General features: G+C 38.6%; 2 protein-coding genes across 3 annotated transcripts in view; one reads left to right on the top strand and one right to left on the bottom strand.

Annotated features, from left to right (window-relative positions):
* The window catches only part of LOC131435963 (5-hydroxytryptamine receptor-like), a 494,311-nt gene that overhangs the window by 113,859 nt on the left and 354,081 nt on the right, over nucleotides 1-26,371 (bottom strand). For both annotated transcript variants that reach the window (XM_058604276.1, XM_058604277.1), the window contains exon 11: nucleotides 21,562-22,350. In XM_058604276.1, coding sequence (XP_058460259.1) covers nucleotides 21,712-22,350 — 639 coding nt within the window. In that variant the 3' untranslated portion in view covers nucleotides 21,562-21,711. The remainder of the gene's footprint in view (nucleotides 1-21,561; nucleotides 22,351-26,371) is intronic.
* Nucleotides 4,348-5,822, top strand: LOC131434311 (uncharacterized). Its single transcript, XM_058600977.1, has 3 exons — nucleotides 4,348-4,641; nucleotides 4,698-5,288; nucleotides 5,709-5,822. Exons 1-3 carry the CDS (start codon nucleotides 4,348-4,350, stop codon nucleotides 5,820-5,822), a joined length of 999 nt encoding a protein of 332 aa, XP_058456960.1.

Genomic DNA, 26,371 nt, shown 5'->3' with positions numbered 1-26,371 from the left:
GGCTGAAAAGTTCGTATCGTTTAATAGAAACACACATTTTTTTGCCAAAATTCGTTTTTATTATTCAACATAATTGCCATCAGAGGCGATACAGCGATTATAGCGATCTTCCAACTTTTCGATACCATTTTTGCCTCAAAATAGGCCTCAGTTTTAGTGATTACCTCTTCATTGCTTCTAAATTTTTTACCAGCGAGCATTCTCTTGAGGTCTGAGAACAAGAAAAAGTCACTGGGGGCCAAATCTGGAGAATACGGTGGTTGAGGGAGCAATTCGAAGCCCAATTCGTTCAATTTCAGCATGGTTTTCATCGACTTGTGACACGGTGCTTTGTCTTGATGAAACAAAACTTTTTTCTTCTTCAAATGAGGCCGTTTTTTTAAATTTCGTCCTACAAACGCTCTAATAACGCTATATAATAGTCACTGTTGATGGTTTTTCCCTTTTCAAGGTAGTCGATGAAAATGATACCATTCGAATCCCAAAATACAGACGCCATAACCTTACCGGCCGATTGTTGAGTCTTTCCACGCTTTGGGTTCGGTTCATCACGTGCAGTCCTCTCAGCTGACTGTCGATTGGACTTCGGAGTGAAGTGATGGAGCCATGTTTCGTCCATTGTTATATATCGACGAAAAAAATCGGTTTTATTTCGATATAACAGCTCCAAACACTGCTCAGAATCATCAATTCGTTGTTGTTTTTGATCGATTGTGAGCTCACGCGGCACCCATTTTGCACAAAGCTTTCTCATATCCAAATATTCGTGAATAATATGTCCAACACGTTCCTTTGATATCTTTAGGGTGTCAGCTATCTCGATCAACTTCACTTTACGGTCATTGAAAATCATTTTGTGTTTTTTTTCACGTTTTCATCGGTAACAGCCTCTTTTGGACGTCCACTGCGTTCATCGTCTTCGGTGCTCATATGACCAGTACGAAATTTTGCAAACCACTTACGAATTGTTGCTTCGCCCGGTGCAGAGTCTGGATAACACTCATCAAGCCATTTTTTGGTATCGGCGGCACTTTTTTTCATCAAAAAGTAGTGTTTCATCAACACACGAAATTCCTTTTTTTCCATTTTTTTCACAATAACAAAAGTAGCTTTACTCAAAATGCAATATCTCACCAACTAATAATCAGACAGCTGTCAAATTTATACATGTATCTTTTGAAGATTGGTTCTAACTGAAAATGGTATGGATTTTATTCTACTGGCGCCCTTTCATAGAAAACGATACGAACTTTTCAGCCGATCTGTACACGATCGAAACGCAAACGAAGATTTACAAATCCAATTATTATTATGACAAATGGCTGTATGCCAAATGACCATTATGCCAAATAACCGTTATGCCAAATAACCTTTATGCCAAATAGCGTTATGCCAAACGGTATTATGCCAAATGACCTTATGTCAAACGGGCCGCCCCCAAAATAAATTATCTAGACATTGTCAAGATAGACTTTTGATCCATACTTTTGAAGGCGAGATATTCAATGAACAAGTTGAAAGATGGCGTTTTCAGCTATGCAATTCTTCCTTCAGGAAAAAAAGTTTCCGACCGCGAAAGTCAATGAATCATTCTGAATAATCTAAACTAATTCTTCAAGAGATTGTCAGTTGGGTTTTTTGATATTCGTCGCCATTTCTGAGAAATCAGATTTGAAGCCTTCTAAGGTAAAATAAATGATATAAAAAAAAAGCCTTCTAAAAATAACCTTCCAAATCACCCTAAAACACACTGGCCTCAGACCGTAACTGATGAATTTTATCTTTGATTTACAAAGAAGTAATCTCAATAGTTATTTAGGTAACATTTGGAGTCATTAGAACGGCTGTTTTGTATAATGTTCCCCATCATTGTCCACTTTTCGTTTTCTTGTTCTCCAATGCAAACGACCAGCAGCTGGATGACGCAATCGCTCCTGTTTGAAAGGTCCAACAGCAGATATGCTCACAGAAAAACTAGTTGTTGTGGTTTTTGCGTTTAAGCTTGCGGAACGGACCATCATATCCATATCATATGCGCATTCAATGAGTCTCCGTTCAAGGATTATCATAGATTGAAGATTCGGTTGATTTTGATGTTTCGTGTTTCTACTTATTTTTTCACTATTTATACAATGTTTACGTGATAAGCATGGTAATCACAACAATACTACACCTTCATCCATTCGTTTCGTGAAAGAATTTGGGAAAATACTCAAAGAAGGAAAAGGCCATTAAGAAATGAAATCTGAAGTAATTTCGTTAAACTTTCGTGTTGTGAAATTTTAAGAATGCACCCAGGTGAGTATAGTAAAAAAAGTCGTAGTCCTACGTCATCGAACAAACATGTTCGATAAATTTTACGATTATTAGCCTCCAAGTATGCAGTCAGGCTGCCCCCCCCGACTATTTTCTTTCAGCAACTTTTAAACGTTTGTGCGACGAAACCATGATTAATTGATTGATAAATTGATAAATAAATGATAAACTGGGTACAAATAACCATCCAGAAACAAATTGTGTATAAGAGAGAGTGTTCGGTTACCGGCATCCTTTTATTTTAAGCTCATAACTTCTGACTTAGTGCACATTATGCGGACATCTATACATCAATGGAAAGCTAAAGTTCCTGGCTAACAACTGATTAAGAAACTAAGTTGATTCATTTGATTGAAAATAAATTGTTATCAATTTAGTAAAGCGATAAATTTTGGCCAGTTTACCGGCACCCCAAGAAATTTCACTAAAAATGGAAAAATATAAGACTGCAGTTATTCGAAGAAAAAACATATTTTTTTTCTTTTTGAAAGCGTTTTTGACAAAAGTCTTCATTGTCTGATGATGACTTCGATTTGGCTCTCTTTTTCGAATATGTGAATGATGGCGCTTTTGGTGTTAATTTTTCCGGTCTTCCACGTTTTCTCTTAACCGGAGCATCTGTTGCAACAACAGCTAGATGTTTGTCTCGACAACAACCTGCATATCACTGACAATTTTTCACGATTTGTCGAAAAAAATGGGGTGCCGGTAATCGAAATCGGTAGACATTTTACAAATGCAAAAAAAAAATACTTTGGTTGCGAAAATTTTGATAGCATCCGGTATTAAATCACGAAATAGATCAATTTCACCTACTGAATATTCAATCCACTCACCTTTCCGATTGATGCCCTTCAAGTCATGATACTATAAAAGATGTCAGAATAAACTTTTGTGTTGATTTTCACGCAATTGAAATTTATTTTGAACGCAGCAAAAAGTACAAACGACTGATTGCTTCGCAATTCGACACAATCAGATCGTGCTACTATTCCACACACATGACATTTGTCAGAAAGACGCTATCTGCTTTCTGTTAAAAGTTACGGTGGGGTGCCGGCAACTGAACACCTTTCCCTATTAATATTCTTGTAGTAAAACTTGCTTCAGATAGAATTGGAACAAAGACAATTGTCTGTATTTCAGTTATTTATTATTTAATTGAAGATCTTTTTTTATACAAATGTAGCGTTTTCTTCATACTTTTGAGAAAAAATACGGATAAAATTATTCGTCACGGTTTCGAAGGCATTCTCGAATTTTTCCTGTATCACGGCTCATTAGGCGGCGCGCACCTCCTTCGTCCATCGTTTTAGCTATCTTATTCCACCAGGTCGTCATCTGATTGATGTCTTTGACAAACTTTCCCTTTGCCTTGAGTCTCCTCTTCATGGTTACCCAGTATTTCTCAATAAGACGGAACTGGGGGCAGTTGGGTGGGTCGGAACAAACTGGACCCCTTTCTCTGCATACCTTCTTGAACGACTTTGCTGTAATGACAGCTTGCCGAATCTAGCCAAAACATTACGGGATGGTCGTGGGGTCGAATGAACGGCAAAATTCGTTTTTGGAGACACTCTTTTTGGTATAGTTCCGATGTCATTGTCTTAATTGTAACGAAAATTTTTATTTTTTTGCCACAGCTGCAAATGCCCTGCCAAATCATAAATTTTCTTGCAAATTTGTCGGCTAAAACAAATTTAAATTTGGATTCATTCGAGTGTTCGGGTTTTACAGGTAATAATCCACGCGCGCTTGGCTCCAAGTGAAGCCCCGGTATTTACCGTGAAATACTAATCGATACTAGTGAAAACACTCATAAATCGGAAGATAAGTTTCCGATCTTCAGCTGTTGACTGAAATTAGAAACGAAAGTAGTGTGAAGGCTCTAAAAATAGAGTAAGATATAGCTCTCAGTATCATATCAAACCGCCATCATAATCATCGTGAGTGATTACCAACACTAGCGTACATTATAACCCGAGTGAAAGTGAATACAAAACAAGTGTTTTGGTTGTGCTAAAGCCAGACATGTCGCCTATTGGCGGCATGGCTGCTGGTCCGTCGTTCAGCGGTAGGGTCTTCCCGGCGCTGGGGCAAAGATCTCAACGAACCGAAGGACGGTACCTGGTACTAGAACGTACGGACGAGGACCAGACGCTGGAAAAACTCTCCCCGTTTCTTATTGACAAAGCTATAAGGAACTGTTGCGGAGATGTCAACAGTGTCAAACGCATCAAGGACGGTAAGATTTTGATCCATACGAAAACTGACAAACAAGGAAAACAATTGGAGAAGCTAAAATCTCTTGCACAAAGCATCAATGTATCGATCGCCGAACACAAAACTCTCAACTCATGCCGGATCGTTATCTCGTGCAGAGATCTCCTGAAATCGGAGACGAAGAGATACTCGAAGAACTACGCGCACAAAAGGTTACGAAACTTGAGCGAATTCTAAGGAAAACAAACGGCATTCCAATCAAAACGTCGACATTCATACTAACACTAGAAACAACAGTACCTCCACAAGAGATTAAAGTTGGTTTCCTGAGCGTTAAAACCAGACCGTATTATCCCCGTCCAATGCGATGCTTCCAGTGCTTTGCTTTTGGTCACATCGGTGAAAACTGTAACAGAGATAAGCTATGCGCGAACTGCGGAGACAAAGAGCACGGAGAACAATGTGACAAAAATACTAAATGCGTGAATTGCGGAGAGCCGCATTCTGCGCTCAATCGAAGATGCCGAATCTTTAACAAAGAGGTGGAGATAGTAAAATTAAAAGTAGACCGTGATATCACGTTTTTTGAAGCAAGGCAGCTTGTAGAGCTGCGCGAAACTCCAAAGACCAGATACACCGACGCGGTGAACCAAAACAACCGCCAATGCAATTGCAAGTGCACTTGCAGTGTAACAATCCCAGAAACAAGCAGCAATGCTGAAGCATCTAAACCAGCGACACCAAGCCATGTTAGTAAGATCAAACCATTCGAAAAAATCTATCCACTACAAGACACAAATATTAAAGCAGACCAAGCAGAAAACACACACGAAATAGTGCTCACAGGAAACGATAGCAGTCATTCCGAAGCGAAATAAAACGATTTCGGAATCAAGCACGGCGAGCTCGGTTTCAACCACTCAGATCGAAACCAAGCCTCAAAAAAAGTCCACAGAGATAGTTAGGAGGAAAGTAGGTCGCCCAAAAAAAAACGACCCAGAGTAATAAGGAATTGGACCTTGGACAAACCCTCTCCTAAACAACTACAACGATTAATAAAACCTATCAAAAAGCAGAAAAAAACCAATCTCTCATATCCTGGAACATCCAAGGACTACGAACCGGCAAAGCTGAACTTGACATAATTGTGAAGGAACACGACCCACTAGTCGTATGCCTTCAAGAAACCATGTGCCCAACGAACGATGCAGCAAAAATTCACGGTTTCACAACGTACCATCGGAAACGCAGCAGCGGCAGCAGAGCCGCAGGCGGAGTTATAACAGCAATAAAATCCGGAATAGACAGCGAAGAAATTCAAGTGCAATCTCAACTAGAAGCAGTAATAGTCAAGGTAGGTCCCCCAATAAATTGCCACATAGTGAATGTGTACTTGCCCCCTAGAGATGATATCAGCGAAAATGAAATACTGAACTTAATAAGTGTAATACCTAAGCCCGTACTCATCGTTGGTGACGTGAACGCCCACCACCCGCTATGGGGATCGACGAAAATTAGCAAGCGAGGAAAAATAATTAAACAAGTGATAGAAAAAAGTGATTTGATCGTGTTAAACAACGGTGAAAGTACGCATATAAACCAAACACACGGAACATTCTCCTGTATTGATGTAGCTCTCTGTACCCAGGAGATCGCAGGCCGATTAGACTGGACGATAGCAGATAGCTCACACGGAAGCGACCATATACCAATGTGGATCAACTTTCCTGGCTCAACATCCATTTCTCAAAATCGGCAAACATGGAAAATTGAACGTGCCGACTGGCAGCTTTACCAAGACCTGATCCACTTTCAGCGAGAGGATCGTGCATCGGACCAAATTTCACACATCACCAGGGAAATAATCAAAGCAGCAAATACAGCCATACCTCGAACAAATGGGAATTATACAACTAAAAGCGTACCTTGGTGGAACGCTGAAATCGCTTCTGCAATCCACGCCAGGAAAAGAGCCTTAAGAAAACTAAAATCATCACCAGCAAGAGAAAACAATGAAAACGGCCTACTTGAAACTTTCAGGAAAGCGAGAGCGCACGCAAGGAAAGTTATCCAAACTGCAAAAAAACAAAGTTGGATCGAGCTTGCAAACAACTTCACTGTTCAAACTCCCACGAAAGACATGTGGAACACCTTTAAACGAATACAAGGATTAAAGACAAACCCAAGGTTTAGAACAATAAAAACCGAAAACGGAACTGTAAGCGACGATGAACAAATCGCGGAATCAATTAGTATTGCATTCCAGGCAATCTCGAGAGATGCAGTGCATGGAGAAGAGTTCAAACGACAAAAAAAGGTAATAGAAGCCAGCCCACTCGACACGTCTAATGAAGTTGATGCTGAATACAACTCAGAGCTCAGACTAAATGAACTGTACTGCCTATGACACAACTTGGAGGAGACTAGTTCTTAACAGACTTGCAACGTTGGGAATAGGAGGACTGATGTTACAGAACTTAGAGAGCATGCTGCGGAGAAGATCATTTCGTGTAATAGCGAATGGAAAATTGTCCAGTGAAAAAGTAATGGAGAACGGACTTTGCCAGGGATCGGTGTTAAGCGTAACACTTTTCCTCATAGCCATCGACACAATCGTCAGTTTCGTCCCACAAAGTGTAACATGCTTGATATACGCGGACGACGTCGTGCTCATAGCCAGCGGAGAAAATGCCGAATCCGTTGAAAATCAGTTGCAAGAAGCACTCAACAACACCCAAACATGGGAAAAAACTACAGGCTTCAAAGTATCGGCCGAAAAGAGCGCCACGATAACTTTCCGAAACATTAGAGCACGTAAACCTGTGAACATAGACTCGCTCAATCTAAACGGCATAAAAATACCGCGAAAGTTTGCCCATAAATGCTTAGAAGTCGTGTTCGATCAGTGGTGGAAATTTGAAAAATACATTGAAGAGCTGAGAGCAGCATGCCTTCACAGAGTACAATTCATCCGCAACATAGCTGCAAGGAAATGGGGTGGTGATAGAGCAACTCTGATCAAACTGTATCGCGCAACGGTTCTAGAAAAACTTTTATACGCAGCTCCCATTATATCAGCAGCAAGTGAGAAAGCATTGAACAAGCTAGAAACGATCCATAACCGTGGCTTAAGAGCCATTTGTGGAGCTTTCCATACAAGCCCTATTGCAAGCATTCAGGCAGAGACGGGATTTCCAAGCTTACGAAGATGCATAGAACAACGAACCGCGATTTACGCTGCGAAGACACATGGTAAAGACCTACATCTGAGTGAAATTCATCTACCAAGCGAGTGTATCGAGGCAAACACTGAATCATCCACTGAAGTCGAAAGCAGTTCAGGAGAGCTCTGGGGAAAGGATGCATCAGCCGAAGCAAAAACACCAACAGAGAGAGGAAGAACTATATTAGAGAAAATGAAAATCACTCTACCCTCGATAAGCGTATTCATCAGACCATCAACCGCACCTTGGGAAAGGCCCATAATTCCGACAGATACAACGTTACTAGATGCAGTACGAAACGGAGCAAACCCAATTGAGCTGAAACGCCGATTCATTCAACTTAGGAACTCGCGATACCGAATTCACAGTGCAATATACACGGACGGATCGAAAAAAGATGATAAGTGCGGGTTCAGTGTGATAAGTGACAATCTAGTTATACAGTAGAGATTGAACAATTTTTAGTGCAGAAAGCAACGCAGTGAAAGAGGCGCTCTCATGGGTGGCAAGTCAGCAACGAGTGTGCACAGATTCACTAAGTGTTGTAAATAGTCTTCAAAAACATAAAATCCAAAGCCAACGGAGAGACGAGATCTCGTTGGCTTACAGTGTAGCCACCAAAAACGGCACAGAAGTAGTGTTAGTGTGGATACCGAGTCACATCGGCATAGCGGGGAATGAAATGGCTGATAAACACGCCAAATTAGCCTTAGAAGCAACAAGGATTAGCAACGACAAAATCGACCTCAAGGGAGCCAAGACCGAAATCAAACGAAAATTCGATGCTCAATGGCAAGAAGAATGGACAGCACAGACAGGAAACAAATTAAGAGAAGTGAAAAATAATATCAAACCACACGAAGCAGCTGTAGGAAGAACAAGACAAGAAAGCGTGACCCTGTCGAGACTTCGGATCGGACACACAAAGCTAACACATGCTTATTTATTGGAGAGAAGCGACAAACCCCGATGTCCTTTTTGCAACGACATACTATCCGTGAAGCATATCCTAGCAACCTGCCCTGGACTGGATAATGAGCGAAATGCACTAGGACTGACGTCAAGTATAAGAGAGACATTGGCCGACGACGAAGGCAAACCAGACTCTGTGATACAATTCCTGAAAAACACAAAACTGTACCACAAAATTTAGTCAAGTCAATTTGATGTAAATTACATTATGCCGAATACTCGATGGACCCGAATGACCAAGTAGTTAAAAGGTCCTAAATAAAACAAAAAAAAAAATAAAAAATTTGGATGGAACATCCTCCCGAGCCGTTGCCAAGTAAAAGTTTTGACCTGGGATTTGCCCGAAGTCAGCCTTGCCATAGGTTTCATCGTCCATCAGAAGACACCGGTCGAACTTGGTCAGCACCTGGTCATATTGTTTCCGAGCACGAATTTTGACCACACTATGCTGTTTTTTTTATGATCCGATTTGGATGTTCGCTAGCTCGATACAACTTGATTCCTTCCCGGAGTCGAGTTCTCCTCACGGTACTATGGGCAGCACCGAATTTTCTGGCCAAATCACGGTCCGACAGATTAGGCTTCTTCTTAACCGTCTTCAAAATCTTACCACGCAGTTTCCGGTCGACAGTTCCACTCCGACGATTGGCTTGAGGCTTCCGAATTGTCGTCAATGTTTCCTTATACCGTTTGATAACGCGCCATACGGTATTTCTGGGCAATTTCAGCTGTTTAGCTAGCCTAGATGCAGACCACAATGGATTTTCCAAATAACTGTGCACATTTTTTCCTTCTTTCGGCTTCCATGTTGATTGTTTACAAAGTACAGTCGATTTGTGGAATGTCAAAAATCATACGTGAAGCTGACATAATTCCCGACACGTGGGTGTCAAGAACTTCAAATCCGTCCACCAGGAGCACCACAATATGAGCAAAAGTTTGTTCCAATTCTAAATGAAGCAAGCTTTATTGTTTTGGAATCCTACATAACTCAAAATTATATGAAGGTGCTATTCTGAAAAGAATGATATAATATGCTATTCTATAGACATTATCTTCTGATCGGGTAAACATGCCAACTATTAGCAAAGCTTGCACACTTACGCTCAGACATACGCATTTGCACCAGATTTGAATCAGAACATGTCTGTTGCATTTTTTTCTGCATCATCGAAGCATCCTGATTAGAGCTCTTTAGATTGGACATGGCAAACTCACATCTATCACATGGCTGCTACACATCCTGCAGAGTGTTATCCGTGTGATGATTGTGAATGCGATAACGGAACTTCATACCATCTGATATGTGATTGCTCTGCATTGACGTAAACTACGTAGCCGGAATTTTGTGTTGTCCCTGCATAGTTGAATCTGTGTATGTTGAGCTAAATTTGAAAGATATTCTATCGTGGTGGTAGTCAACGAGAGTAAAGAAATTTCAAGGGATCTTTGCTAAATAATCGCGCATATCCTTTTTTAAATATGTTCAAACAGTTGCTTTGAAGAAATAAGCTTCATTTTTCTAACTTTCTTGACTCTAGAATTTCAACGCCGAAGTATCGTTCCGAAAAAGCCATTCAATGCTGGCAATATTGGGTTTCAAGTGAAGCAAGCATACTTTTTATCCGCACGTGATGCTATCAATTTTGATACACGATACCACGGCTGTTTTACCGGAATATGGCAACGTGAAATCAGGATTGGGTCAATGTTTTCTCCCCGTAGCTAAAAAGAATCTAATTGGTGTGTCGCAATCCAAACCTGATTCCGCAGATAATCACACATCTAGTGGATGATTCTTTCGCCTTATCTACGAAAACATTACAGGGGAGAAAGCGTCTACCAACTTCCTCGGCAACGTGTTCCGTATCGGAATACACACGGTTTCGGTGAAAGCGTTGTTAGATAAGCCATTATGAGTAAGTACCTGAAGCGAAAAGGAATCGAAGTACCGGAGCCGAAAGTGAAATGCTGTCGCAGTGTAGAAGGTCATGTTACGGAACGAATCGTAGCACCGAGCCATTGTATCGTTTTTCACGCACCTTACTCCAAGCTAAATCGGGGAGGGAAGGAAAACTCAGCCTCAAAAAGAAAAAGAAAAAGGACCAAACAATCCAACTGCACGGAGAAGCAAAACGGCAAACGACTGATAACGACCGTTCGCATTTTCGGGTTCCGGCTGAACGGGAAAGATGCGCTCCTACCGTTACCGTCTACCGTAGGGGAACGGAACGGAGGGGGATGGCTAAAAAATGAGCACGGGGGAAGCCTGGAGCAAATAATTCGAGAAAAAATTTATCAATATTTACCGAGCTTATCGAGAAAGAATTTATGATTTCTTTCACTTTGCGCGATGCAAAAACTGGAGCCTTGAAACGGGGATCGAGCGGCGGGAGATTCACTTTCCCCGGCCAGATTATTGGAAGCAACGTTAAGGGGACGGGGTTAATGGATTACAGCTGGATCCTTGCTAGTTGCAACCGGAGTGGGGTTTGGGATGATCAAAGACAAACAGGCGACGACCGCCTTCCTAATGGGCAAATACCAGTTTGCAGGCGGGAATGCGAGTGATTAAATGGCGAAGGCTGTTAGTGTTTGCAATTACGATACAGTTAGCCATCCTGATTATGCTGTCACATGACATGTTGTGGATGGAAAACAATACCGGATTCACCGAAGTAGAAATGTTATTTGGATTACTCGACTCCAAAGTTTAGTTGAAAATCACCGGTTCCTGTTCCAAACACATGCCTGAAAATTGATTGTCCTTTTTAGTGAAACGATTGAAACGAGTTACTGAATGTGCATTCAAGCACTAGATCGGTAATCAATTCGAAGCATTATGAATACCCGGTAGTAAAAATAAGATAGAATCACTTGGAAACACTTTATTCGATTAGGCCGGCGTCGGCGTCGGAACCAAGGTGCTCTCTTGTGTGTAATTTTCCTTTCTCGACGATACAGAAAATATCAACAATCAAAAACAACAACAACAACAGAAAAAACCCGATATGGTAGCCATCTAATCAAACTAGTTTATTAGAGATTTTTTGTTTTGTTTTTGGCACTGCCGTTACGATTTGGTGTTCGATCCCTCCAATCCAATTCTGTCGGCATTACGGTTTGTATTTCGGACCATGGGACCCGTTGGGAATCGGGATAATCATAACTCTGGCTGATGGAAGGATGGTGGTGGTGACACGCGAACCAGGAGTCGGATGTTTTGTGTTGATTGTGTGTTAGAGAGGAGAATGAGCCGGCGGAGATGAAACACAAGATGGTAGGCTGTAGGACACAATTCGGGATGGTATTGCAGGATGTGCCGGGGTTTTATGACAAACGAATCATATCAATTTAAACACTTTATGTTGAGAAAATTCGGCTCTCACTCGTCACAGATTGAGTCCTACGGCAGATTCAATTCGTTAAGGACATGGCGACATTCCACCCAATCGATTGCTTTTTCTTGTTGGGGCGGAGGTTCCATTGCTGATTGTTGATGTGTTGAGAATAATAATTCCTATATTGCTTAATTATGCGACATCTGCTACCAGAGGGTAGAGGAAATTACTATTCACAGCCAAATAAAATTGTTCAATTGCATTGTGTACTTTATCATTTATTTATTTTTAATACCGAAACGTTTTACCTTTTTTATGTTAATATAAAAAATAGATATAGAATTCGCTCACACTTTCGAAAACCCTTTCACGCAGTCCTCCTGGGTTCGACTGCCAACCCCGTAATTTTTGGCACTGAAAATGTCTTACTCTTCAAGAGAACTGAGTAGGCTGTGCATCAAAAGAGAAGTGAAATTTTATTCGTGTGACTTTCTTTTGCAAATCAAATATCATGTTGTGAAATTAACGATTTTTCCTACCAAATTATTAGTTTCAGTGATAAATGTTAGAATATAAAAAAATGTGATACTAAAACTATGCTGACATCGGAATAAGTATTGGACTATTTGTACTGGTGACACTAAAGGAGTAACAAGATAAGTTGTCTTTCATTATATACCTGTTTTGGCATGGGTTGAAACCTGAAGTAAACATCTATCTATATATATAAAATAATAGCGAAAAAAGTGAGTGTTGCTAATGTTCTCTGGTATGCGTGGACCGATCTACAAATGATTCTTTTTGTTCGAAAGGTGACGTTTATGCGGAGGTTTTAGGCTATAGTACATAAGGAAAATCCTTCGGGAAAGTAGAGAAAAACTAGAAAATGGGTTCGTTTGGAATTGGAAATTTTCCACTCAATGCATGCTAGATCTCCGATGATTGTTTGGCGCGTATCGAGTTATGCAATGCTGCTGCCCGCTCCCAGTAAATCCGAACATCGGACGCATCGTGCACGAAAGCTTTTGATTGCGTTTCGAGCTTACATAGTGTATCGGTAGAACAAAAGAGTGAAGAAATACCAAAGCAGAGAGCGGATGTCTGATACTCAGGGGATGTGATATATCGAGGTTTGATTTTCAACCCCGAACATAGGCCCAGAGTTTTTCTGGCCCTAAGAGGCGAATGACCATAAGTTCAAAGCCTCTATGATCGAAACAAAAGAATGTATTTCACACCCTATCGGGGAGACGTCGGCTCGAAAATGCCTTGTTTGATGTTCCCTCGCTCTGTTTCTATAGCGATACATAATGTAAACATAAAACTTTTTTAGGTCGACGCGGTTGATGCAAATGGTGCAGAATTGTCCGATGACGGACCGATCGAAGCGCTACGATCGGCCCCATATCGTGCTCAATCGGTCCGATAATCGGACCGATGATCGGACTTATGCGGGTCTACAAATTTCACTGGGCTGGAGAGCAAAATATGAATACTAGATTATTAATAAAATCGTTTGGCGCCAAACGAGCTGATTTGTGCAAAAATTTCACTGAGCCTACTTGATTCACGTGTTTCTTTATTTCGAATCACATGTTCAATTAAGTAAGGGCGCCAAATGAACAGCATACAGGTTTCCATTTTCCGATATATAAATTTGGTTTCAATGTCGTGAAGTCAAATTATAGAACGACTTTAAGAAAAGAAAGTGATTAACGTTTTTTAATGATTCGTTGTTTTCTGAAAAACTCTAGAAATGTGAATCTTATTTTCACGTTAGGTATAATTATTGCTGTCACAATGCACTGAAATTTTATTCAGAGACAACAGGATTGAGGTGTGCTGCCATTTCAAATTAACAACGTTAACTCAAACACCAAAACTGTTCGGCTCTCTGCTTCTGGGAACAATTTCATTCGAATTAGAACGACGTTTTCTGTTTTTTTTCGGCTTAAATTTTTCATAAGCATTTCCCATGCTATACCTTTGAAGGATGCTTTGGACGAGATTTTGTGTAAGTTTTTCTCGAAACGACCTCCAAATTTCGTCAATTGCTTCAAATTGCAAGTTCGGTTATTTATTTGAGTCCAAACGTCTTCAGTTGGACCAAACACGATTCGAATTATATCAACCCAGAGTACTTCGAAATTTCAAATTATTTGCGTTTATGTGGCTCTTAACAGTTTCGTCCAATGTACTCGAACCATTCCGTTTGCTTCCTATTGAATTACATCGATGGAATCGAGATTTGGGAACTCATCGGCATGGTTTACCTATTCGAACGATTCATTCCCTTGCTCGTAAACTGTCAAACTGATTTTGGTTGTGTTTTGCTTGGGTCATTTGGAAAAAACTGCTTTAAAGTGCGAAGTGTAGGTGTGTACCTGTTTTGGGTAAATCATTAACAATTGTCAGATGATTCATTTTTACGGAACATAAAGGATGATACTTCTCACTGTGCGAGAAAAAAATCGCGAGCAATCATGAGGGTCGTTCGATTATTCCGACTTTAGAGTAATCGAAATAATTTCCATTAAAAGATAGTTTTTGAGCTGTGAGAAGTTCACCGTGATAGCTTCAGGTACAGAAAAAAGAGGAACAAGTACAGAGGGTAAGTTCAGGAAAAAATAAAGAAGGTTCAGGAACAAGTGCCGAAAGTACAAAAGCAAGTACAGAAATGAAAGAAACAAGTAAAGGAAGTACTGGCACAATTCCAGAGAGTGCATTAAAAGGTAGGAGAGAGTGTTCGGTTGCCGGCACCCTTTTCTTTCAAGTTTATAACTTCTGACTAAGTGCACATATTGCGGATATAAACACATCAATGGAAAGCTAACAACTGAATAAGAAATTAAGTTGATTCAATCGATTGAAAAAACTGTATTATCAATTTAGTAAAGTGATAAATTTTGGCCATTTCAAAAAAGTGTTCGGTTACCGGCATCCCAAGAAATTTCGCTAAAAGTGGAAAAATATAAGTAAAAACTGCAATTATTCAAAGAAAAAAAAACGGAATTTATTCTTTTCGGAGGCGTTTTGGACAAGTAATTCTGAATTTCTACCACATTAATTCTGAGCCTACTCTGTATGTACAGATTAACCTTATATTTTCTTATAGTAAAACATTCCAAGAATATTCTGTGAAATTTTCAAGAATATCGGAACAAAACTCTGCAAGTTACGGGCCTTCATCTTTGCTTATCTCATACTGCGAAGAAGTAAGAGCTCGGCGCACAGGCCCCAAGATTTCTGCTTCGATTGACTTAAAAACTTGAGAAAACATTCTTGAAATGTTTCATTATAACAAATTATAAAAGAAAAAATATGATTTTTTGAAAATATTTACCCTACGGGCTCCCTTGAGTAATAAATTGATTCCATTGATTTTATAGACAAAAAACTTTAAACGCTTTTTGCTCGAAAGCATGTTTTGAAAGTCCGTGTCCATTGTCATTCAAAAACTACTTCACCAATTTTGTTCAAATTTTGCACACACTTTCTACATATAAAAACCCGGGACCCTAACGTTTTCTTTTTCGTTGTTTGTTACTTTGGAGTGGTTTTACAGCTTCAAAATTGCGGTCTTTGGGTTTTGGGAAATTTTCGATGGAAAATTTGAAAAAAATGCCAAAACCACAAACATGCAGACCTTTGAAAGACTTTTATCTATGTGGAGGGCAAAACTGGCTGTAAAATTCGGAAGATTTTCCGAGCGTTATCAAAACTAGCTCTGAAAAAAGAGTGTTTTTGTGATCTTTCACAATTAATACACACATTCAAACTGAAGCGAATTTTCTTCAGATAATTGCAAAATTGATCTTATTCTGTGTAAAACTTAGAAAATTTCACAAAACTAACCCTTTATCCGTTTATAAATTGAATTAGCATCGTTGCGAAATAATTTGTATTTCATTTGGTACAAAATCGTCAAAATGCAACGAAATCGGTTATATGAAATTCGTTGATTTTCCATGACAAGCGTCGAAAGCTTTTCCAAAAATGTGTCTGAATGCATCCAGAAAAAAGTTTATTCAAGAAAAAGTTATCACGTCATCACATTATTTTTTTAAATAATTGTTAAAGATCACAAAATACTCATTTTTCAGAGCTATATTTGATAACACTCGGAAAATCCTTCGAATTTTTCAGCCACTGTTGCCCAGCAGGTAGATAAAAGTTTTTCAAAGGTCTGTATGTTTTTGGTTTTGAGAAAATTTTAACGATTTCCATCGAAAATTTCCTAAAACCACCCGCACGCATGATACTTGGACGATGGTCTTAAGTATTTCAAAAGAATATCATTGAAAAATTGGCTTGAATTGACCTATGTTTTCACGAGCCAATCACAGCTTGACATAATGATGCCATCCTCGACAGTTCTGATCAGAGCGAACTATCGCACAAAACGGAATCTATAAATATATGCGCCGACACAAAACTTAGCTCAGTAAATGCTTGACTGTGTAGCGAGTGGATAACAAAACTAAAAGTTACATCCAGGCGCGTATACAAGAGAGGTTCATACCCCTCCCGAAACTTGAATAAAATTTATGTTATGAAAACTATTCTCTGTAAACATGACGAATTACGCGCCAACTCGAACAAATGTTGGCAGCACCCTCTCTCATTTGAATAAAACTTGCTGGACATGTAGACTTTATGTCAAAAAATCACTTTGCATACTTAGTTTTCTCCAACATTTATACGGAGTGTCTTTCGAAAAGGGCTAAACATTTTTAACCAATTAGGGGCTATTGTCAAAAATGATAAATCCTACAAAAAGGTGAAAAATTCTTATCGAGTCCTACACTGAAAGAAATTGATTTAAAAAAATTTAAAATTGATTTACAAAGAAACCCACTTTGAACATTGATAAAATTTTGTCCCAATACTGTTGATTACCTTCCCTACAAACCGTTCATACAATGCAAGATTCAAAGAAAAAAAGTTTTTCAAACAAAAATTATTATTTTTCTAAACTGAGTTTTCGATCCAGTGTCTTTCTTTTAAAATCTAAACTTAACTGAAAGTCTTAATCATCCAAGATTGCAATTAATATCAAGTTGTGAGAAAATTTCATCGAATACCCTGTTGCTATTTCCAGAAAGTATCAGTGCTGAATAAGAAGAAGTTTGTGTTAGAAAAGTGTCTTTACTTCCAAAACGCCCATCTTACAATTTAAGGAAAGTTGTCAGGGAACATAATTATCTATGTTGGAACAAAATTTCACATAAATAAAGAATGACTTTAAATTTTTAAGGTCGTTTATTTAGTGTAAAATTCGATTAGTATTTTTTTCAGTATATTCAATTGAAAATTAGCCTTCTTTTGAGAACATCACACGCAAAGCAATTTTTTCTAGGATTGGTCAGTCCTTTTCAAAAGAGTGGCTTTTTGTGATAAAGTCTATATTTTACATTCTGCATACTCCGAATACGATTTTGCGTCAAATATGTCTATTCGAATCCTACACTGAACAAAAAATCGGTTTTCAAAATTTGAAGTCAACTTATGAAAAAAGAACACGAATACAATGAAACTTTGTCCCAAGGTTGGTTATTATGCAGGACTGATTTTGTGAAAATCAATAGGTTAATAAACGTTTAGGGGTTTTTTGTTTGTACAAAAAGTACATATGCAATAGTTTGTTGTTTAGTCTTTGTTAAGACGTAGAGCCGTATTGATGGTTTTGAAATGAACAGTATCTAACGGGGAAAACACATTGGAAAATTGACAGATGAACACAATGATGTAATGAAAACCGCGAAAATGTCACCGCAGAGACGGGATTCGAACCCGTAGCTAATTCCTAACCGGGGAAGTTGTTTTACCAATTAAACTACACGCATTTGAAAACACATGAAAAGAAAGTCCAATTGCCTAGACGAAACTGTGCTTCCTTCGATGTACTTAGTTACCACGGTATTCTTTTACAGTCCCGTATCGACAGAAACATAGACATCTGTAAATGAATACCGTGGTGACTAAGTACATCGAAGGAAGCACAGTTTCGTCTAGGCAATTGGACTTTCTTTTCATGTGTTTTCAAATGCAGGGTAGTTTAATTGGTAACACAATTTCCCCGGTTAGGAGTTAGCTACGGGTTCGAGTCCCGTCTCTGCGGTAATATTTTCGCGGTTTTCATTGCCGATAAAAATTGCGAATACATCACCATTATTGTAAGAGTTTTTCTTAAATATCTTCCCAAAGAATGATCGCTAGGGAACTTTTCACAACTGATTTTTTGCTATGTGGGATCTGTTTCAGTAAGAATCGCGTTTACAAAAAATCACTAGTTAACTTTTCTTCAGTGAGTTTTCTGATCGATGGTTTTTTTGACTGAAAATCACTTGCGAAAAATTTCAGTCCCTATTTTCGAAATTTTGATATTTTTGCCAACACTGATCAACATATATGAGCGTGATTTTTCTTGTATTTTCTTCAAAAGATCAGAATTATCATTGATGTAGTGGATAATGATTTTTTTCAGGATCATCCTTTCCATTCTTTGGGTGGGTTGAAATCCTCTCCGATAAAACCACCCTGTTTATGTGTTCACGATTAAAGTGTCAACTAGCAAATTTTGTCGAAGCTTTAACGGGCTTTTGTGTACTTTAATAGATGTGTTTTCCAGGTGCTTTTTCTTCTAAAGCTACACGATCATTGGTAACGAAAACTTAAGCTTTTAACGACAGCGGCGAATTGTTTGCTAAATCAGATATTTTCCAAAGAATCAAAAGCCGAAATTATGTCTAGACATATCAAATATAGATGAAACATTAATTAGTGCGTTTTCATTAGAAATTGCATTTTTTCTAACCCGAACCTGACCCGTACCCGATCGTAAATAATAATAGACGGGTGGGTAATGTCAGAGACATAGCTGGAAAACGTAAATACGTGAATAAAACTGACATACGATTCCGAATATCAATAATTGTTCGTAATAGTTTATTAATTGTATGAATTTCACAACTTTTACTTCTTCGCCTCCACACTAAACTATGCCATATTGACGACATACATATTCTACAACCCAAATAACGTCGAACAAATGAGAGTTAACGGGGGGTAGGGTCTAAATGATGAAAAATATCATCAATTTTGAGAATTTTTTCAGAGTTATCGTGCAACAAAATAAATTACAATTTTTTGCATGATAAAAAGCATCATTCGAACAACATTTTGTAATTTTTCGTGGAAAAATATTGAGAAATAAGTCGGTGAAGAGGTATTTTTGAGAACGCATCTTAAAAATCATGATTTGCGGTGTCCACTGTATCTCAGCGCAGACTGATAAGAAGTCAACAAATCAAAGCAGCATAGATAGAGTAGATGTATTTCTAGACCCCAACGTTTCTGTTTGAATTTTTTGAATTTTTCTAATTTTTGGTGGTTGTTCAAAGTAAAAACTACAAATTTTCACAAAAAAAAATTTGTAGCTGTAAAACCTCCCCGAAGTAACAAACAAGGAAAAGGAAAACGTTGAAGTCTGGTTTTTTATATGTAGAAAGTGTGTGCAAAATTTGAAAAAAAAAATGGATCAGACTTTCAAAACCTGCTTTCGAGAAAAACGCGTTTAAAGTTTTTTGTCTATAAAATCAATGGAAACAATTTATTACTCAAGGGAGTCCGTAGGGTCTAACATTTTCACAAAATCATATTTTTTCTGTTGTATTCTTTTATAATGAAACATTTCAAGAATATTTTGTCAAGTTTTTAAGTCGGTCGAAGCGGAAATTTTGGACCTGTGTGCCGAGTTCTTATCTCTTCGCGGTATGAGATAAGCAAAGATAAAGGCCGATAACTTGCCAAGTTTTTCTTCTTTTCTTTTTTATTATGAGAAAATACAAAGAAAATAATAAATGATTTTTCAAAAGTGTTAGACCCTAGCCCCCCTCTAAACAATACAAAAAATAATGTTACATTGGTTTTCATTTTTGATGTGCATAGTTATTTGGAAATGTTGCAAACCGAAATTCTGGACATTCAGAAACTGGAACTTAATTAAAGAACTAAATTCCAAACTTGGGACTGGCTAAGAATTCAGTTCGCAATACAGATCAAGAACTCAGTTCATGAATTTAGTTCTAAAACTCATGGGACAGAAAACATTTTTAGAATCCTGAAGCTTGAATTCCGAATCTGAATTAAGCAACAGAATTCAATTAAAAAAATCCAAGGTCCGAATTGATTTCCTGCATGCAGGCTCTGAATTCTGAAACTGAATTTTGGATGTAAGTTTTTTTTAAGTGCCAAAGTTCTGGTTCGGAGATAATTCAGATCTAGAATTCATACCATGAATTTTGCTCCAGAGTTCCTAAATCAGAATACTTGATACAAGTTCCGAATCTAGAATTCGGATTCAGTACCAGTTTCTTAGTTTTAACTGTTGAATCTGTATTCTGAAATTAAATTCAGTTATGACCAGAATCCTGGATCTGAACTATGATCCAAAACTAAGTTGAGGAATACAATTCCTGAATCTAATCCAGATGAAGCTGTACACCATGCAGAAGATCTGTTGTTGTTGCTGTTGGTGGAAGGTTCTCACCACGACATCCAGTGCTATCTAATCCAAAAAAAAAAATGATCGATTTTCGACCATACTTTACCGTTTAAACTCGTCCAGTTGAACATCGGGACTGGGACTACATCAAAACCGTCATCCGAGAGCGAAAAAGCTTGCTTGTGATGTGTTTTCCTCATTGTTTCAAAACGTTTAAGAAAACTAAATTTTAGAGTTAGTTATGGTTATCCCACAATGTTGAAAATTTAATCACAAATTGCTGATCATATTTCTGATGGCATGGAGAAAGAACTATGTTGTTGCGTCAAGTACAACACCAAATATTCATGATTAAGTTCTGCCCATTCTTCCAAAGGGCGAATTTTGAAAAGGCTACCTTAGTAAAATAAGACGTATTCACGTAAAAAAAAAAACACGAAACACGGCCAAATTTTTTAACCCGAACCTAACCCGTACCCGTTGAAATTTAAAAAGTTGCACCCGTACCCAACTCGAACCATATCTTTCTCTGTACCCTAACCCGACCAATACTTCCAGAAAGACAAAATAAGTTAGTTTCAAGATATTGCTATAATGCATTAACAAATGTTAACAAAAGTGTTCTTTATGATCTTATACGATTAGATTAATCCTAATGAATATTACTTCAGTACTTCAGTCATACCGAGTCTCGTTTTCCGGTTCCGGAGATACCGAAGATAGTGGTAAATAACTCCAAAACGAAAATAACTCCAATTTCTCATATTCGGCTGATGTTTTTTGCACGAACTTAGAAGTGAATGACGATTATATCGAAAAGAAAAGTAGATTTACATCAGACAACAAAACGAGAAGAAACGAGCATCGAAATTCATATAAATTTGGTTCCGCTCTAAAACTGTCAATGTGGAGGAACTTTTGGGAAAAGATGCTTTGTACCCCGCTCAGGTTCTAAATGTAAAAATATGATACTACTTACCTTCATTTGGTGCGGAAAGTCGCAGGGACCGCAGGAATTGGAACAGCACACCGCAGGACAATGATGGAATGGTCCAAACGGACACAGCAGCACCACCCATCCGAATACCACCGGTGGAATTGGGGCGGATGTCACTTCTGCTGTACGGTATTACAGTTTTCCGCGGCGATAAGTGGTGCTCCGGTGCGTACCGAACAGGATCCGTTTGAATGCCTGCCGGAACTCGGGACTGAAGATGGTGTAGATGACGGGATTGAGCGTAGAGTTGAAGTAGCCTAGCCACAGGAAGAGTGCCGCCACGTAGTCGTTGATGTAGCAGGACTCGCACAGTGGCAGTAGTAGTGCCGTCAGAAAAAATGGCAACCAACAGACGACGAACGCACCGGTGATGATGGCCAACGTTTTGGCCGCCTTCCGTTCCCGCTTCGCTTCCAGGGTTTCCTTTCGTTTCGATACCTGCGCGTGCGGGTTCGGGGTACTGGCGATGTTCAGCGTCGATCCGGTGCTGGCCGCTGCCAACGTCCCCGACAGAGTCGGTGAGTTCTGAGCGGGCTGCAGCAACGCATTATTACCAATCGGTCGCAACGTGGCTTGCGGTGGATTCTGGGACTGTTGAACTGGCAGCTGATTATTACTGTTACTCCCACCGGACGATGGGTGACTGTGGCTATTGTTATTATGATTGTTGTTGTTGTTCGTCTCTACCGAAGCGGCCGGCAACTGCCGGTGGGCTACCTCGTGGGAAACGGTCGGTATTTGACTGTTGTTCGGTACCCCTGCGGTCGGTGTCTGTCGATTGGAAAGTAAAACGTAACGAATGAAATATCGTTAGTGTTGTTGGTTTTTCGATTCTTTTTTTTTTTGCTTTGGTGATAGAAGTTTTAATCTTGAGGCTTTTGCTTAAAACTTTCTGAAAATATATAATTTGTGTTATAAATCTCAAGCCAACCAATTTTTCTAGTTCTAATGAAGCTTATTGCAATATTGCACTAAGGTAAAATGATTTTCAAAGCGGCTTGGCCATGTCAACAATGAATTAACATTCCTTTATGCCAAGTATATCAGTTGAATTTTGCCGGTTTCTGGCAAGCTATATGTACATAAGGAGTGTATCGATAAGTAGTTAGCGACATTCAAACAGTTATTACTCTGAAATGGCTTAATTCATTGCAGCGTGTTTTGCGGTGACATGTTTGTTTACATGTCAATAACAGCTGCGCAATCGATTGGTTTCGGTACGGTTTATCGTTTCAATGATGAGTCGAATTGATCCGGAAACGCGAAAGAAAATTCTGCACACTTGGTGCTTAGAAAGTAATGTCACGTACAACGAAATTGCAAAACGGGTGAAAGTGCACCACACCAGTGTCAAAAATATTATCGAGAAGTTCGGTAAGACCCTTTCCATGAAGGATTTGCCCCGATCCGGTAGGAAAACGGGTCCCAGTCAGCCCGGCCGGGACTTAATAGTGGTTGAGTACATCAGAAAAAAACCCATCGGCGTCGACGCGGGATTTGGCTAAGTAGTTCAACACCAGCATCGGGATGATTCAACTGATCAAAGTTCGGAACTCCCTGAAAACGTACAAGAAAGAGAAGGTGCCGAAAAAGTCCCTGGTACAGCAAGTTCAGGCCAAAACAAGAGCGCGAAAACTGTATAACCGGATTCTACAGAATAAAGACGGATGCATCCTGATCGACGACGAAATCTACGCCAAGGAAGACTCTCGAGCGCCAAGGAAGACACGGACCGCAATATTATACGAAATCGGTGTACCAGGACCTGGACGATGCTGACACCACGGTGGTGATGGAAAAGTTTGGGCAAAAGGTGTTGGTCTGGCAAGCAATTTGTACCTATGGTTTGCGGTCGTCGATTTTCTTCACGAAGGGCACAATTAACGCCAAGGTGTACGTACGGGGAAGAATGTTTGAAGAAGAGAATGCTGCCACTGTACAGAAAGCATAAGGCTCCTCCTCTCTTCTGGCAGGATTTGGCTTCAGCCCACTACGCCAACTCCGTTCTACTGTGGTTGTCAAAAAAATAATGTACAATTTGTGGAAATGGACATCAACCCCTCCGAACGGCCCGGATCTTCGGCCAATTGTCAAACGGCACAAAGTAACTGTTCAGAATTTAATGAAGACTGTCAAGTACAAAGTGCGAGCGTTTTCCCAGAAGCTAGGATTTCTTCAATATAATCAGTGAAATGCATAAAAATGTAATTTGTCTACAATATATCGAAAACTGATGTTAAAATATGTTTTTTTTCGTTTTTGTCGTGAATACGACTTTCTTTACTATGGGACGCCTTTTCAAAATTTACCCTCTGAGAGAGTGATAAGTTTTGATCGTGAATATCTCTTGTTGTATCTAATGAATCAACATAAATCTTGCGACATGCCATCGGAAATATAATCACAATTTTATGATAAAATGTTCAGTTGCGTGACATAATCTCAAATAGTTCAAAATTAAACTTTTCTGAAATGTTTGGTATAAACGAGTATCAAAGAGGATAATTCATAAGGCGCGTTTGTCTTTCTCGTATTTTGAAAGCTCATAGCTCAGTGATCTGTAGAAGGATTTATATAATCTAACTACCAATAGAATCGAAAATTTTCAACTTGAACGTGTATTGCAACAACATTGAAGTTTTTCGATAGTACACTGTTGAAAAACCTGTTTGATTTAACCCATGACAGCACCAGCCAATCAGAACGCAAGATGTCTGCATATATACAAGAGCATTCATATAAAAGTTGAGTGGTTCATTTTTCCTACCATTTGCTGAGTAACTGTTCCCGAAACAAGACACACGAGAGCAACATCGAAGACCTGTCGTCTCACTGTTTCCCGTTCTGCGAACAAGAAAAGGAATTTTGGCAAAGGGGCTGTCTGTACACCGCTGCCACTAGCAGGTATAAAATGGAATGTGATGTGAGAAATAGCGTCATTTAAGTTAAAGCAGCTACTCTGAACGCACGAGACACCGTCAGCACGATGACACCGAAAACCGGTAGAAAGGCAGCAAAAAAAATCCAGCAAGGCCCACTCAAAGCACTTTTCAGTGCTAAAGATCATCCTAAAGAGCTAGTTGAATTTTGTCGCTTTCCTACTATTTTCTGAGCAGCTGTTGCCGAAACAAAACACACACGATAATCATCTCAGATCTCAATATTTCCTACCAAAAGATTCATCAAGATGGAACTTAAATTAATTTACACCGTCACTAACACATTCAATTACGAACGGCAATGCGGAAGTGGAAGTGATGATGTTGAATACATCTTTATACTAGTATGGGGTCGTGTGAAAATATGCCATGCGAAACAGGGTTGCCATATATACAGATTAATCTTCATAATAATAATAATAATAATAATAATAATAATAATAATAATAATAATAATAATAGTAATAATAATAATAATGATAATAATAATAATAATAATAGTAATAATAATAATAATGATAATGATGATAATAATAATAATAATTATAATAATAAAAATAATAATTATTATTATTGTTATTATTATTATTATTATTATTATTATTATTATCAGCATTATTATTAATATTACTCTCGCATACCGAAGATCGTCGATACATTTCAGACCAGGCCATTGCAATTATCTCGTACTGAAATTTCGAGAAGAATCAGATATCTTCGAACTTCATAGCTTCAATAAAAATAAACTACAAATTTGTCGTACCTAGACTCCTATATTAGCAAATTAAAAAGGTACTGTTTCAAGTTTGGAATATATAGTTGTACAATAGTAGCTGTTTAATGTAACTAATCTGTACTTTAATGTAGGTGCATCGCTTCAAACTCTATTTGTGAAAAAGGGGATAGCTTGCACAATTCATACAATCAATCAACTAACTGATATTCGGAAAAGTGATGGGAGTGTACCAGTTTTTTCGTATTCACGACATCCAGTTATGTCTTTGACATTACCCACCCGCCTTTTTTATTCAATAAGCAATGTTGCTAACTACTTTTCGATACACTCCTTATGTGTTTGAACACGTCAACGAAATATCTTTCTACCGATTTTCATGGTTTGTAGATGTGTGATTTTTTTCTTGAAACGTACTTTATACGTATATTATTTATTTATTCAAATTGAACTGTCAAGTTTTGCGTCAAACAGTTCAATTTGAACTGCTATGCACTGATGAGTCAAATATGAAGCGTGAAGATAATTAAAAACGGTTATGTGCCCTAGCACAAAGTTTGGCTAACCCCTGAATGAACATTTGGTGACTTAAAGTGTCAGCCATATGTTCTTCGAACTCGATCCACAACCCAATTTTAGCTTCAAATGAGCCTAAAGTTATTGAAATCCGTCAAAATTAAGCGGATGTGAGATTGGTCGTTTACGTCATTTATGGCATTATATCACAGGAACTGTGATTGATGGCCATTTGAACTTCAAACTTGGTTAATGAACTAATAGTAGCTTTCAAACGAGCCAACATTTTCCTCGTCATCGTCGAGTTTCATTGAATGGTAATTTCAAGTCGTCATATAAGTGACTATGCAAAAAACGTAAAAAACAACGAATATGAGCCAAAAACGTAAAAACCACCATCTTTTGAAACAGTTACAGGAGCAAAACAACTACAATAATTTGAATCTTAAAACGGCTAACTACATACTTAATAAATAACAAAAAAATAGATATTGTAAAACATTGTCAAAACATAATGGCAGATCGTTTAATTTTACTAGCAAAGCGACTAGATGATTCACAAAACCCGAAGTAATCTTCAACTGCAGTGAACATTCGAATAAAA

The sequence above is a fragment of the Malaya genurostris genome, chromosome 3, assembly GCF_030247185.1.
Source record: "Malaya genurostris strain Urasoe2022 chromosome 3, Malgen_1.1, whole genome shotgun sequence".
In the NCBI taxonomy this organism is placed as follows: domain Eukaryota; kingdom Metazoa; phylum Arthropoda; class Insecta; order Diptera; family Culicidae; genus Malaya; species Malaya genurostris.
This window is presented reverse-complemented; position numbering and strand designations above follow the sequence as displayed.

Coding starts and splice junctions, on each gene's coding strand:
- LOC131434311 (XM_058600977.1), top strand. CDS start 4,348: ATGTCGCCTATTGGCGGCATGGCTGCTGGTCCGTCGTTCAGCGGTAGG. Junction 4,642..4,697: donor CTCTTGCACAAAGCATCAAT/GTATCGATCGCC, acceptor TATCTCGTGCAG/AGATCTCCTGAAATCGGAGA. Junction 5,289..5,708: donor AACCAGCGACACCAAGCCAT/GTTAGTAAGATC, acceptor ACGACCCACTAG/TCGTATGCCTTCAAGAAACC.